The sequence below is a fragment of the Pteropus vampyrus genome, unplaced genomic scaffold (assembly GCF_000151845.1).
Source record: "Pteropus vampyrus isolate Shadow unplaced genomic scaffold, Pvam_2.0 Scaffold130, whole genome shotgun sequence".
Classification (NCBI taxonomy): Eukaryota; Metazoa; Chordata; class Mammalia; order Chiroptera; family Pteropodidae; genus Pteropus; species Pteropus vampyrus.
In genome coordinates, this window is record NW_011888911.1 from 3,132,644 (window position 1) to 3,148,064 (window position 15,421).

Consider the following 15,421-nt stretch of genomic DNA (forward strand, 5'->3'; position numbering starts at 1 on the left):
CACTAACTACGTAATTTTAGGCAAGAAGAAACTTATTACTATTGATGTGGTTTGTTTGTTTTTTTTAATTAACATTACATGATTATCAAAGTCTGTTTCAGTTCCAGCATTCCATGGGATCTGATTCATTAGTGATCTCTGAGATAGAAAGGATCAAAACTTTTTCTTAAGGGCCCAATAGTAAGTATTTTAGGCTTATGACCCATACAGTTTCTGTATTTACTACTCCATTCTACTGTTGAAAAGTGAAAGCGACCATAGACAATACGTAAATCAATACGCATGCCTGTGCTCCAGCAAAACTTTACTTATGGACACCGAGATCTGAATTTCACACTTTTCTTCTTTTGATTTTTTCTAACCATTTAAAAATGTAAAAATTATTCTTAGCTTGCAGGGCATACACAAAATAGATGACAGGACAGACTGCGCCCACAGGCCATAGTTTGCTGACCTCTGGTCTATAGCATAAGGTAAACATTATAATATGGAAAATTATAGTGGTAATTCTGGGTGACCTTGGAAGATCGGTAACTTGGGTTTAACTACTGACAATATAACTGCGGAAAGTTTTTAGTTACCTGATTTCTCAATTTAGAAGAACAGAACAATGGTAGCTTTTGAGTCTGAGCTAATAACCAACAATTACCTAAGTTTTTGGTACATTTTCAGACCTGCAGAAATGCTAAAAGAATCACACATAAGAAAATGTATACAAAAAATTCAGGGCTCCCTGTCAGAAAAAGTTTTGATAACCATAAATGAACAAGAAAACTCTGTCTTCTCTGAAATCATTTCTTGTATGCCATAACCCTAATGACCTCTTTTTGCTACCCTACCTCTATCAGGCAGCACAACAAATGATTTTATACATTTGAGAAAGAATAAATTAGACATTGGTGTTTATTGTTGTTGCTTGGACTTTTTTGTTTGTTTAGGAGAAAAGAAAATTGTAGTTAAACAAAATGATATGCACACCTATATGGCACATGTGTGCATTGAACAAGTACACTATGAGTGATACATATATACTAGAGATGTGAAGCAATGTGGAGAGGCACTATGTAACACACATACGGAAGACAATTTTTAAAAAGATAAAGATTGGATAATCAAGTAATAAATCTTCTTTAGAGTGAATTTTGATTAAGAGATGGCAAAAGACGGAGTACTATGATGATAGCACTTCTCAATTTCAATGAGAGGGTAGGATACCATTATTTAATCAGAAAATGAATAATTTCTCCCAGTTAAAGGGTGAGATAGACATGGTTCTTGGGCAGAGGGTCTCTTCTTATGAGAAAACCTAAAATGTTATATCCAGTCATGAAGATTTAAGAAGTTTGGAGTGTCTCCTCACTCATAGCCTATTTTTAATTCATAATTTAACAAAAGTCAGGTAGACCATTAGAAGTATAAGAAGATTAACTTTCCCAAACTCAAACTTTTGAACACTTTTCCCCAAAACATTAAGGACTCAGAACTGGTCCTGACCAGTTGGTCTACACAATGTTATTTTCCATTATTTGTCTCCACTCTGGCTTGGACCTGTCCTCACATTATTTCCCAGATACTCAGTGCCCATTCTTATGTGAACCTCTTGTCCAAACGATTTTCTCTTCCTGGATTCCCTTCCATCTCTGTACCACCTTTCCCATTCCACATTAGCTCTAGCTATGCCATGAAGATCCACATTAACTCCAGCCAAAACAATATTTCTCTCAAATAATACAAGTGAAGAAGTTCTCTGGAAACTACAAAGTGCTCTGTAAATATGAAGTATTTTATTCTTTGGGGCTATTAACTATACATTTGGCCCACTGTTATAACTTGCTTTAAAATGTTTCCTAATTGCTGTTGACATTAGCAAACCACAGGCTATTAAGGCAAGAGTTACAGGTATTTCTTTTGTATCTTCACAGTCTCTACCAGTGCTTAGCTACAGTTAACACTCAATTTCAATGAAATGAATTAAAATAATGGCTTTCTTAACCACAGAGTTCCTCATTGGGCCAAGTAAGGTCAAGCCGTTAAACACATAAGAAATCGTTGGTTAGTACATGACTGCAAATGAAATCTTGAAAGTAGAATAAATTTGAGGCATACATTCAATGGAGTTCAACTGTCTTCTTCCACTTCATCTATAAAGCTATGATTCAGCAGTTGAATCCCCTAGATCAAAGATTTAGTGTTCCAGGACTGAATAGTTTGCTTCACGTTTCAGAATGTTGTCTAAGGTCAAAGGTTCAAATATCACAGCTCTCAGATTTGGTACTGTTTTTTGTCTGTTTTCCCTTCCTGATTCAACAATGGAGCATGCGTCCTCTGTCCTACTTCCTTGGGTTGGCCCGATTTATGGATCTTTTAGTCTAACAGACTACAGCCTCAGAACAAAATCATGACAAGTTTTAGTTCGCATTTAAAGCACTCTGCTAAAAGCATGGAGCAGCTCCAGTTCCAGGTGCCTGGCAATATGGCTACACACTCACTTGATTGACCCTGGCCTCTATTCCCAGTTCTGTCTTGTGAGTAGAATGAGCCTTGGATAACGTAAGCATAAGGCCACATAACATAAGGCGAGGTAAGAATAAATGAAAACTTGATGTTATCACAGCTAGTGCTTCGAACTTCGTTCTCTCCAGGAATGTTGTTAGGGGACCCTTAGTGAACTGGCATGCCCCCTCTCCAAGACCTCATCTGTCTTGCCCACCGGCGCCAGTGGGTCGGGGACTGAGATGCTCATCAAAACCGTGAACCCGCACTAATGTCCAGACTACTACCTATCTCCCCATTTACAGGTGGGGGGATCGGAGCGCCAAGAACCTCCGCGTCTCGGCCCGGCAATGAAATCTCCATAGTAACAGCGAAGGAGGCCGGAAAAGCAGCTCTCTTCCGCCCTACATCCCGCCCTCCGGCTAGACTGACCAATGGTCCCGCGAGTTACCTAAGAGATGGTGTGATTGACAATGAATGGGGCGTACGCGAAGCTGGGACTACCTCTATCCAATCGAGCTTTAGGCTGGAGCCAGGACCGACTGGCCCTGGCCAATCGGAGGGCCTAACGAGTACGATGTGCCCACCCACCACTCTCTGCTCGGCTCTAGGCCGTGGCGGGCGTAGGCAAATGATGGGGAGCTGGGCGTTGAAAGAGCGGCGCTGATTAGCGAATCTGGGACCGTCTGGATGAAAGCCCACTTGTGATTCGTTCTGAGTAGACCAAAGACTGCATGGGCTGGAACCCGCTGGACTGGGGGTGTGAGTAGGGGTTTCGGAGGGGAGGCCGGGGAGGGCGGAGGTGAGGATTGGGGCCACCCGTGGAGGAGAGGATGGTGGAGGAGAGAATGGCTGAGGCTGGGGCCGAAGGGGCTTGAGTGAGGAGGGTAGGCCAAGGAGGCTGGAAGGGGCGGGGCGCTGACCTCTCAGACCACCCTGACCGCCCATCCGGACCGCAGGCCCGGTGGCCAGTAAATATTTCATTGCGGGCAGAGAGAAGGAGGAATGTTTTATTTTTCATGTTTCTAGGAAAGTAAAATGTTAGCATCTGACTCAATACCTTATGACTCAAACCTTAAGTTCTGTCCCAGGTATCCAGGGATAACAGACTAACATTGTAAAGGTGATACCCGGCGGCGGGGTCAGGGACAGGAAGGGAGGGAGGACCGGGGAGCGGGGGCGGGGGCGGGGGGTGTTGAAACCGGCGAGTGGGCGGGAAGGTGAGACGTGGAGGGGAAAGGTGAGACTCAGGCGGTGTTCTCCTGTCGCTGGGCAGAATCAGCACAGGCCCGGAGAGAGGCCAGAGTCCCAGTGAGTGGTGTGTCCGCTGTGCAACTCTTAAGTGCCTGGTCCTGGGCCTGGGTGATGTAATGACAGACAGGCGTCGCCTGGCACTGCCACGTGCCAGCACTGCCCAGGAAAAAGGGGGGAAGGACGTCTGCATCCATTGATCCCCTTTTCTATCAGGTAAAGATGATGCCACATCCATGGCATTTAGTTAGCTTGGCAATTGATTTTTACTCAACTTGCATGTTACTTAATTACAAAGGTAGAGGTGTTACCCTATAGTGAAGTGGTTAAAGCAGAAAAATAAAGCGTTAAGCACCCCCCCGCCAATTATTTTCGAAGGTATAAAAACAGCTGTAAAGGAAAATGAAAAGGAATTCTGCAGAAGGCACTTCACTCTTGTAACCCTCTGTTTTCTGCTGCCTTCGTGGGCTTGAGTCTGTGAAAATCAGGGAGTGGGTGAGTTATCTGTCCCCCCACCACAGCAGCACTAGGGCCACATTACCCTATAGGAAATCCACCTTTATACTGGACAGTAAGTCATTGTGTAATGGCCAGTAGTAGTCTCACGTGTGATCCACTGGTGAGCAGTGCATTGTTAAAACAATAGGCTATGTAGATGTGCAGTGGCCAGTCACCTTGATGTATGGCACTATCAGTTTTCTCTGAGAGCTGGGTGAAAAGTACCTACACCCAACTGTTAAATGAAGAATGCACTACAGAAAAGTTTTGGGTAAACTCTTTCCAAAGAAAGACCTCACAGCATGAGTACAAAGGGGAAAAAATTGGCCCTGTAGTTGCTCTTCTTGGTGTTCAAATTTAGACAGATTGTTTTATTTCAACTTCAATCTACCTGCTTTAAATGCCACAGGCATTCAGTTAAAGGACTTACTCTGGAACCAGATTGGCTAGACTATCAGTTCTCAAAGAAGGTTTGTAAAAGCCCTGGACATTAAATAAAAACAAAGTTGTTTTTATTTTAAATTTTAATCAAATTTTCCTCAATTTACCTATTCCAGTATGGAAAATAATCATGAATATTATTCACATTAAAATCACACTGAATTAACAAGATAAAATGACTAGATTTTCACTCCTTCCCCACAACAGCACTCTCTGCTATATCCAGCCCTTCCTTTCACTCTATGCTATATCCAGCCCTTCCTTTTACTGGGAAAATGTATGGTTTAGTTATAAAATGATGAACCTCATTCTTATCAGAGCTTGGGGGGGATATTTATCTCATTATTTTAAATCCATACCATATACTGAACCCAATGTCTCATGAACTATTATGCTTCTGTGGGTGGTTGATGGGCAATATTTCTAGTGATCCCATCTTCAACTATCATTTGCCCTGTGTTCTAGATGTTATAGTTGGTCTGAGTCTTACAGGTTATTTGTGTGATATCCAAAACAGCAGCAATTAAACTTAACCAGTTATCTTGTTAAGGGCAGTGCCATCAGCTCAGTCAACCAGGCGGGAAACCTGCGTCATTTCTAACACCTCCTTATATTCCTTTCCACCTCCACTAAGACGGAATTCAATATCTCTTATATGGAAAATTGTAATAGCATCCCAACTGGTCACTAATCTCTGTTCTCTGATCTCAATTCATACGAACCCTGCTATGAGTTACCTTTTCAAAAATTAAGAATTATCTGAAATTTTTCAAAAATAGTTAATATTATATGGGGTAGTATAACAGATACCTATGCCCTACCAACTAGGTTAGCAAACATTAACATTTTGGCGCATCTGCTTAAGTGTTTTTTTGTTTTGTTTTTTTTTAAGAAATAAAACATCACAGATTAGATTCAGATTTTTTGTTCTCTTTCCTGTTCCCATGCCCCTTCCTTCCCCCGTCCCCAGAGGCAAACACACTTTTGAAATTATTATGTCTCATTTATTCCCATGGTTTTATACTTTCACTGTATATGTGTACACCATACACTATATATTGCTATTTAGGTTTTTTTCTATTTTAAAAATACAGGCAGTATCATACTATGGGCTTCATTTTGCAGCTTGATTTTGTCACTCAACATTATTTCTGAGACATATCTATATCAATACAGATAGACCAAGTTCATTCATTTTAAGTGTTCGTTATGAGTATGTAATATTGTATCGATTCCCTTATTGATGGACAGTTAGGTTTTTTCAGATGTTTTCCTATATAAATGAACAACCTCGTACAAGTCTCTTCGTGCAAGAGTTTTTCTAAAACAGTGGTTCTCCAAGGGGCAGTACTGCCCCTTGGTCATTTTGGAATTCACAAGGGCATATTTGGTTATTGTGATTTTGGAGGCACAACGGGATTTACAGAGCAGGGCTGGGATGCTAGATGTTCTGCAGTGCATGGACAGTCCCTCACAGTGAAGAACTGTCCTACAGCCTGTGCAGTTTTTGAGTGTCCAACAGGATACTCATTTATAATCTGAGCCTAGAATCTAACTTTATTTTTTATATAAACATACTGTATTTTTTGGCACAGTTTAATGTAGTAAAATTTCCAGGAATGCAACTCTAATGTAAATCAAGGGGAAATTATACTTATTTGTGGTTTGGAACTTTAACAAGAGTTGTTCGTCACTCTAGAAAAATCGCATAACTGAAGGCAGCCCAGCTCGTGGTATTTGAGTTGCCATACAACACACCTGCATCAGCCTGCATTTGTAGCTTTTGCGTTCATGGCGATTCTAAGTTTAGGTGCAAGCATCTGACTGCTGTACTTCATTACGTATTCTAGTGTAGTCAGCCTGAACATTTGTATATTTAAACATATGCTGTTTTATTATGAATTACTTTCCATTTAAAATTGGCTTCTCTGTGTGATATAAAGTAGAGATGTAATTTTATTATTTTCTGATTGGATAATCATTCGTCCCAATTCTATCTCTGAAATCCACTGAATCACAAAGCCAGCTCTGTTCTGTACAAAGCTCTCATAAATGCATGGATCTGTTTCTGGGTTCTCTATTTTATTCCACTGGTCCATGTGTCTTTATGCCACAATCACACTGTTTTAATTACCTTGGTTTTATAATTTGTCTTGTGGCAGTTGGTAACAAGAAAGGCAAGTTTCCATCCTAGTTCTCAAAATTGTTTTTGCTATTCTTGGGCTTTTGCTCTTCCATATGAATTTAGGATCAGTTTTCAAGTTCCACAAAAAAAATATATATTTTGAGATTTTTGGTTAAAATTTCATTGAATTGATAGATGAAGGAAAATTAAGATCTGTTAAGGTTGAACCAGCCTATCCAGGAACATGAGTTATGTATTCCAATCTGTTTTATTTTTTTATTCACATCCTTTTTTAAAAAATCTTTGAATAAAGTTTTATAATTTTTGCTATAAAAATCTTACATATCTTTTGTTGGATTTATTCCTGCTTATACATATATACATGTTCATACACACATCTTTTTATTATGAAAGTTTCAAATATATTTAAAAGTATCGAAATAGTATAGCAAACACTCATGTACTCATCACCCATTTTCAACAATTAACTCATTAGCCCCCTTCATTTCATCTCCCCCAGATAATTAAAAGTTCTAGACATCATTTTCTATTATCTGTGTCATGTGTATGTATGTATGGTGTATATATCATAATCTTTTAGCATATAACCACAATACCATCACATTAAAATAAAATTTTAACTTAAAAAAATAACTATTTTTTTAAGATCCTCAAATATCCAGATACTGTACTCTTCAGATTTCTCTAGTCATCTCATAAAAAGTTGTGGTTTTTTTTACAGTTGGTTTCGTTTGAATCAAGACCCAAAGTTCATTTGGCTGATAGGTCTCTTCAGACTCTTTAAACTTTTTAATATAAAAATTTTAGTGAAATGTAACACGCATACAGAAAAGTATACAAATCAGAAGCATACAAAGCTAAATACAATTTAACAAAATTAACGAAGCCATGTAACCGACACCCAGACCCAGAAACAAAATTTCATAAGCACCTCCGAATCTTCTTCATGCCCCCTCCACTCACTGCTCTCTACAAGTTAACCATGCTTTTGACTTACGACCCCAAAGTTAGTTTGATCTGTTTTTGGACATTATATGCATGGAATTACACAGTACAAACTTTTGCCTCTAGCTTTTTTCAGTCAATATTTGCGAAACATCCACATTGCTGGGTTTTTAGCCATTCTGATGGTGTCTAGAGGTACTGCATTTTGGTTTCCATTTGTAATTTCCTGATGACTAATAAAGCTGAACACCTTTCACATGTTTATTGGCCATTTATATATCTTTTTTGCCAAATGTTTTTATTTTAATCTGATCTATCAGTTTCTGAGAGAGAGAGATTAAAATCTTCCACTAAATTTGTGGGTTTGTCCATTTATTGCAATGATTCTTTTGTTTTTTGGCTTTATATATTTTGAGGGTTTGTTTTAGGTTCCTATTTGTTTCAAGGTGTATCTTTTTGTTAAATTATTCCTTTTGTGACTGTCTATATTAATATTTTTCAAATCTTTGCATTCTATTCTACTTGATACTCATATTGCTTCCCCGGATTATTTTTTAGTTTTGCTTATTTTTTAATTGTAGTAATACACACTTAACATTAGATTTACCATCTTTAGTGTTTACCTATTTTTTTAAACATGCATATTTAGCTTAACAAAGCCTACAGGTAATCATTAACTCTCACCTCCTTCAGAGCAAAATAATAACCGAGGTTAATAATGATTTAACTTGGAATTGTCCTTTCTCATCTTCCATAAAACTGTTGATAAATATTTTAGTTCTTGTTTTTAACTCAAAAAATTAGTCATTTCTCATTAAAGAAAGGTTTACTGTCGGTATTTTCCAGTATTTTTCTCACCATCTCTCCTTCCATCTCACACCTTTCTTGGTTCATTCTCCTCCTCGTTGAAGTGTATCTATGAGAGAGAATTCCATTTCAGCCTTCTTATGTCTGAAAACATCTTTATTTGACACTCATTCTTGCGGGAACCTTCATGCTGACCTTGGTGGCACCCCTACAGAGGGGTATTAGTTTGTCTCTGCTGGCATACTTTGGGCTTCTCACTTTTAGTCTAGTTTTCATGTTAATCTTATTACTTGGGATTCCATATCATATTGGTCCTGTGATTTGAACCCCACACCTACATGTAATATAGGGTTGGGATTCAGATTTCTCTGGGATTATTCTTTTTTCACCCACAGCCTGAAGTACTTGGCCAGCTTTCTTCCAACTAAGTCAGCAGCAACATGTTGAGTCCCTATGTCAAAGACAGGTGAGCCCTTTCAGGGCCTACCCGTTATGCCGTGTTCTTAGTTGTAGTGCTCTGGATCATGGGTCTGAGACCTCATCTGTCCAGGAGGGACTGCTCCTAAGGGCTGTATCAGGTTCCGGTGGACCTTTGGACTCAGCTCCTGCTCACCACTCAGGCTTTGAGTTACATTGTTGTGTGTAGCATTTACAGGCTTTTCTTTATTGCTTTCAAGCTCCACTGTGTGTTAAATTCTTTTCGTTCTGTTTTATTAAGCATTTTTCTGTGTTTGCTGTTGTGCAAAGAACTTCCCTCATTAGCGCTGTCCAGCATGTTTACCTAAGCCTTGGTCATCTTTGTAAAACAAGATATGATTCTGTCACTCCTGCATTTGATTTTCACGGACTTGTTAGTACTGCTTCATTTATTTATCCAACAAATATTTATTGATTATAATCTCTGGTAAGAAGTAGGGATACTGTGGTGAACAAGATATAAAGTCTGTCCTCAAGGAATTTTCTATTCTACTTGGAGAGACAGAAAATGAACCTGTACACAATAAATAAAAATGTGAACTACAGTTTGTGACACGTGCTCTGAAGGAGATAGCGTGATGGGGAGTCATCGTTTTGGGGGTTACTTTAGCTAGGGCAGTCAGGGATCTCTCTAAGGAGGCTGCATTTAAAGCTGGGATCAGAAGGTTGAGGAGAGGCCAGCCCAGCAAATAGGGGAGGGCTTGTTTAGGGCCAGGGGTTAATTCCAGGCGGTGGAAACAGCAAGGACAAGGATCCAGAGGTGTGGAAACACTTGGCATGTTAGAGTTAATGAGGTGACACCCACGTGCTCTCATGAGGGGCGAGTGTGCCCCAGTAAGATTTGCGAGGCAATGGGAGCCACGCCTCCTGCTGCCCACCTCTCTGCCCGCTCTTCCCTTGACCCTGTCGTCTCGCCACACAGATTCTTCCCCACGTGGGCTGTGCAAAGCTGCCTCCTCGCTGTCTCAGGTCGCATTGTACTTTGCTTTCTACTTTTCAGAATGTGATATGGACAGTTATTTACATGACGGTGTTCTCCAGTAGGCCTTTAAGCTGCTTCTGTCAGAGGATATGTCTTAGTTACCTAGTGATCCCAGCCCACAGCACAATCCTGTACGTGGTAGGCACACAAAAAAATGCTGATTGAACAAATGTTTGTTTGTTTTTAGCAGTTCATGCTTAGAGTTTCCTTTCCAAAACCTTTATAACAGAACTTTTCATAGATAATAATTTTTGTGGTGTTTAAACCATCAGGGTAAAGAAAACTATTAACCTGAAGAAAAATTTGTTTGCTTTAGACTTGTCTCTGATACTGCAAGGGAAAACCAGGGGTGGTCCTATAGTGTGGTATTACCCTATAATGGGTCAAGTGGTAGCCCCCCAAAACATACGTCCACACCCTAACCCCCAGAACCTATGAATATGATCTTATTTGGGAAGGGGGGTGTTTTCAGATGGAATTAAGTTAAGATGTTGAGATGAGATCATACCGGATTATTCGGGTGGGCTCTAAATTCAACTACAAGTGTCCTCATAAAAGACAAGAGAGAAAGAGACACAGAGCAGAAGCCATGTGCACATGGAGGCAGAGGTTGGAGGGATGTCACAGGCCAAGGAATGTCGGGAGCCACCAGAATCTGTAAGAGGCAGGACAACTCTTCTCCCAGAGCCTTTGGAGGGAGTGTGGCCAGGATGACACTTAATTTCAGACTTCTGGCCTCCAGAACTGTAAGAGAACCATGGCTTTCTGTTGCTGCAAGCCACCCGGTTTGGTACTCATACCTCCCATTATACCTCAGTTACCTCTGCTATCACATGGACATAATACCTATCTCAGACGCTTATTGCCGTGATTAAATGAGATATATTTATAAGGTTTAGTACACAGCGAATGTTCAAAAATAGTGATGGCTCCCCTCCTCCACCTTCTCCTCTTCTTTAAGGACTTATGAGTTTGCTTCCCTTTGTGAGTAAAAACTCAACAATAGAGTGGGACATTTCCGTCTGGTGATTGCCTGGTGAGTCAAAGCTCATACTGTGGACTTAACCTGAGCACTCCAAATTCCACATTGACCGTGGCGCTCTCGGGCCCCAGTGCCTTTTACAGCCCTTCAGTAGGGTTTCATATCAAGGGACAGTTCAGGTTCCTATTGCGGACTGGGGGCAGACCAGAACTCAGATGCCAGATTTGAGTGACCCACTTGGAGCAGAAAGCAACCTTTTAATCCTCACCAGAAAGAAATGTTTGAGTCTAAATGTGCGATTCCTAGTAAGGCCTCTGAAAGTGGATCTTCCCAAAGACCTGGCAAACCAGTCATCAGAAATTCCTCATAATGAGTTTGGACTTTCTGTATTTGTCTGACCACCTTCTTGCACCCTGGGAGCATGCTGAAAGCAGGCAGAACCTGGAGCCAGGGGTACACCTTGTCCTGCCCCAAGGCCCAGGCAGAGCGGAGTGCAGGGCTCATGCGTCCTTTCCCCACAGATGGCTGGCACTGTCCTGGGAGTGGGTGCCGGCGTGTTCATCTTAGCCCTGCTCTGGGTGCTGGTGCTGCTGCTGTGTGCGCTGTTGTCCAGAGCCTCTGGTGTAGCCAGGTAAGGCATTCTCTCCTGCTGGGAGCCCACGGTGAAACATGTAGAAGCAAAATCGCCGATGCTCGTTACGCATTTAAAATTCAGGAGATCCATTTTGTAATTATGGACACTTTGAATGAGTTGGATTTTAACCTCTTATCATAAGCACTAACTGTGTTATTGGCTCTGAAGCAGAGGTGGGAGGAGATGGGAGGTATTTTTCAGTTCTCCCTGTAGAGGAGATGGAGGGATGTGAGATGAAAAGAAAATCTGCCTTCTCTGCCTATTGAATTTCTTGGGGTGAGTTTCTTAATTGTTCAGACTAATGGCAGATGCTTAGTCCATCCACTAAGGCTCCAGAGCTGGGCCTGGGGAATCTGCAGACACGCTGTATGATGGCCGGCTGGCCATCACACGCCGACTGCACAAGAGAATCAGGCCGTAGGCTGACTGACAACACTACGGCACTGCGCTCTCTGGCCAGACAGTGTCGGTACGAAGCAGCAAGTTACATAATTTACGAAACTATTCTGCTCTAAAACACAGAAGTGGGGGTGAGGGAGGGGCTGCTTTGGTTTTTCATGCTTATGACTACACAGAGGCAAAAATAAAAACTACCAATTCTCATTCTTAGGAATTCAGAGCGACTGGGAATAAACAGGAATGCATCCAGCTGGTACCTGTCTAGGAAGAAGGGCTTTGGGATAAAGGGGAAAACATTTCTAAATTCACGGGGCAGTGTGGACAGCGGGTCTCGGTCTCGGGGCATTGTTAATGGGCCGAAACATAGAAGACTGGCCCCAGGGAAGAGCCCGCCCAGGCCTGACTGACTGGAAAAGAAACTATAAACAGTGCTTTAACGCTCTGTCTTTTGACCCCAGGTTCTCTGTCATTTTTGTATTCCTCGGTGCTGTGGTCATCACGTCAGTTCTGTTGCTCTTCCCCCGAGCCAGTGAAATCCCAGCCCCAGCGGTCGAAATGAAGGTAGAACTATTGGTTTTATTTTGCCTCCTGAGTTGTAACTCTTGTTTCTCTCTTGATCTAGACCTCGCCCCTTCGCCGGGGTGTTCCCCGATGCCAGGTTGGCTGAACCGCGTAGGAAGATTTGTTAAGTTAAAGCAAGGATGGGGAAAGCTCAGGGGGAGGTTTAAACTTTCCACACCTTCACCCAGGAAGAGAATCTTAATTCTGACTCTGGTTTGCATCAAGCTGAACAAGCAGTAGGTCCGAAAGCCACCTCATACTATGGGGCAGGGAGAGGGAAAATGAGTTAAGAAAAGGACTAATGTGCCCCTTCCTGATGGCCTGGGCCCAGAAACGCAGATCCGGGCCTAAATTTCTGCAGTGCCCGCAAGGTGCTGAAAGATGGGGGGGGGGGGTTTGTTTGTTTTTTAACCTCCATGTGTTTGAATTTTTACACTTCTGATGTGAAAAGAATACTCTTCATAGGGCGGAGCAGGGAGAAAGAACAGTTTTTTGGAAAGCAGAAGTTGTACAGATAAATGAGTTCAATACTCAGTCTTCTGGGAGATCCTTTGGTCCTCATTCCTAGAGCCACACCTGCCAATACCCACCTCTCTGAATGGATTTTTATCATCTTTCTCATAGTCCTTCTCTGGACACCCCACGATTCTGGTTCGTTCCTGGTCGGGGCTCCAGCTTTACCAGCTGGTCTCGGATACCTCTGATCTCGATAATGGTATTGAATTCTTGAGTCCCGTTATTCCTTCTACGAGCTTCTTTACTCTCAACTTCCACTTTAACTTTTTAAGTAGGAATGACGATACTATAATAGCTAACATTTTTAAGGGATTACAGTGTGTGAAATCTGTGATAAGTACATTGTGTTATCTCATTGAAATCTCAAGACGACCCTCAGTAGTGTGAAGTAGGTACTGTTATTATCCTCATATTATATGTGAGGATACGGAGGATGTAAGAGGTTAAAGTTACTTGCCCAAGGTCATCCATACGTAGAAAGAATCAGAGCAAGGATTGAAGCTGGGCTCTGTCTTCAAAACCTTCATCACTGGGGACTCAACAGAATATTAGGGGCCATCACAGAGAATTCTTAAGTGGCTCTTTGGACACTAGACAATAGTACACAAAATATATAATTTCCGAATTAAAATTCGCACATATTTCCAACTCTGTCTAGGACTAACCATGGAAAAGGGAGGAAATTTGTTCTGAAAATTCCAAGGGAAATAATATTTACCACACAATTTAAGGCATTATTTTCATCCATGTCAGGTTCTTTCATCAGCGTTTGAAAACCACTCTGGCGGTGTGAGCAGCAGGTGTGAGCTAGAGCCAGGCTCCACCTCAGCTTCCCTGTTCTAAAGGGGGAGAGCGATGAAGGCTGCTGTGTTTCTGGACTGCTGCAGATGTGACTGTTGAGAGAAAGGCACGGAGCAGACACATTCTGAAATCGATCCCTCTATCCTCTGTCATACGAGTCTCAGACCCAGGAGAAAAGACTGGGGTTTAAGCAAAAGATGTTCGTCAGCATGGCCAACAGGATCAGAGTTCTCATTTTCAGCTTTTGAGAACTGGCCCCTGCAGCAGCCTGGCTCAGTACCTATCAATAATACATGACCTGGGCCTTCTGCACCCAAGGCCTGCTAATTGGCTAATTAAAAAGAGAAACGTGTCGAACGAGCAAACATGTAGCCCACCAGAGACTTGTTCAGTACTGGAGCCAAGGTCAAAGTTATGTTAAAGCTATTTGATCAAACTGACCTTTGTTGTAGGTTGGCTGTGGAGGTATCTCTGGAGCAGCCCTATCTTCTTGGTGTCTTTGGGTTTCAGCTGTGCTTGGACTTGACAAGTGCTTGGTGCGCGTCATCCCTGTATTAGTTTCCTACTGCTGCTGTAACAAATTACCCAAAACTTAGCTAACAACACATTTATTATCTTACCGTTCTATGAGTTAGAAGTCCAAAATCATTCTCTCCAGGCTAATAGCGAGGGGTTGGCAGGGCTGTATTCCTTTCTTCAGGTTCTAGGGAAGAATCTGTTTTCTTGCCCTTTCCAGCTTCTAGAGGTCGCCCTCGGCTGGGGGACCTCTAGCTCCATATTCAGAGCCAGTAAGGTAACATCTCTCTGACTCCGCTTCCTTCTTTCACTTTTAAGGATCCTGTGATCATATTGGACCCACCTGGATTAGGTAATCCAAGCTATCTCCGTATTTTAAGGTCAGCTAATTAGCAAGCTTAATTCCATTTATGACCTTAATTCTGCTTTGCCATGTAATCTAACATATTCACAATATCTGGAGATTAAGATGTGGACATTCTTGCACCGTTATTCTGTCTACAAGAGTCACCTTTCAGGTATTTTGGATTCTCTTCGAGGTACTGGGTTTTCAAAGCTTCTGGAAACTGTAAAGTCACCCAGTTGCTTGGTTCGTGCAGCTGCTCCATTAGGTCTGTAGATTAAATTGCCTTTTTCGGCCCAAACTTAAGCACCACCATTTGGATCTAAGGAGAGTAGAGCTCTGGCAGTGGACAGTAAACAAGTGGATAGAGCCAACACTAATTATAGGTTTTTGTCAGCGAAGACTAACAGCTTTGGGGCCCGAAGTCTGACTGGTTGCCAGACAGCTAACTGTGTGATCTGGGGCACATCATCTGTCCTCTTAGTGTTTTAGTATCTCAGGTAAATGGCCATTTTCCCAAACCCTTGGAATGCTGGGTTATGAATGTTCGGGTTCAGAAGTCTTCTGATGAAAGTTTTGAAGAGTGACCTTTTCATTTTGAAAATGAACCCTCCGGAATTGGCAATGGG

At 41.7% G+C, this 15,421-nt stretch overlaps 1 protein-coding gene across 2 annotated transcripts; it reads left to right on the forward strand.

Annotated features, from left to right (window-relative positions):
- Positions 1-3,092: 3,092 nt before the first annotated feature.
- TMEM218 (transmembrane protein 218) lies at positions 3,093-15,421 on the forward strand. Of its 2 annotated transcripts, XM_023534723.1 has the most exons (5): positions 3,093-3,255; positions 3,770-3,960; positions 11,544-11,653; positions 12,514-12,616; positions 15,321-15,421. In XM_023534723.1, exons 3-5 carry the CDS (start codon positions 11,544-11,546, stop codon positions 15,333-15,335), a joined length of 228 nt encoding a protein of 75 aa, XP_023390491.1. In that variant the 5' UTR covers positions 3,093-3,255; positions 3,770-3,960; the 3' UTR covers positions 15,336-15,421. The 2 variants fall into 2 exon arrangements, with proteins under 2 accessions (XP_023390491.1, XP_011365524.2); XM_011367222.2 differs by lacking the exon at positions 3,770-3,960.

Bases quoted from the DNA above. Each gene is read 5' to 3' on its own strand.
- TMEM218 (XM_023534723.1), top strand. From the start codon at position 11,544: ATGGCTGGCACTGTCCTGGGAGTGGGTGCCGGCGTGTTCATCTTAGCC. The intron at 11,654-12,513 runs GTAAGGCATTCT...TTTTGACCCCAG, and splicing joins AGAGCCTCTGGTGTAGCCAG to GTTCTCTGTCATTTTTGTAT.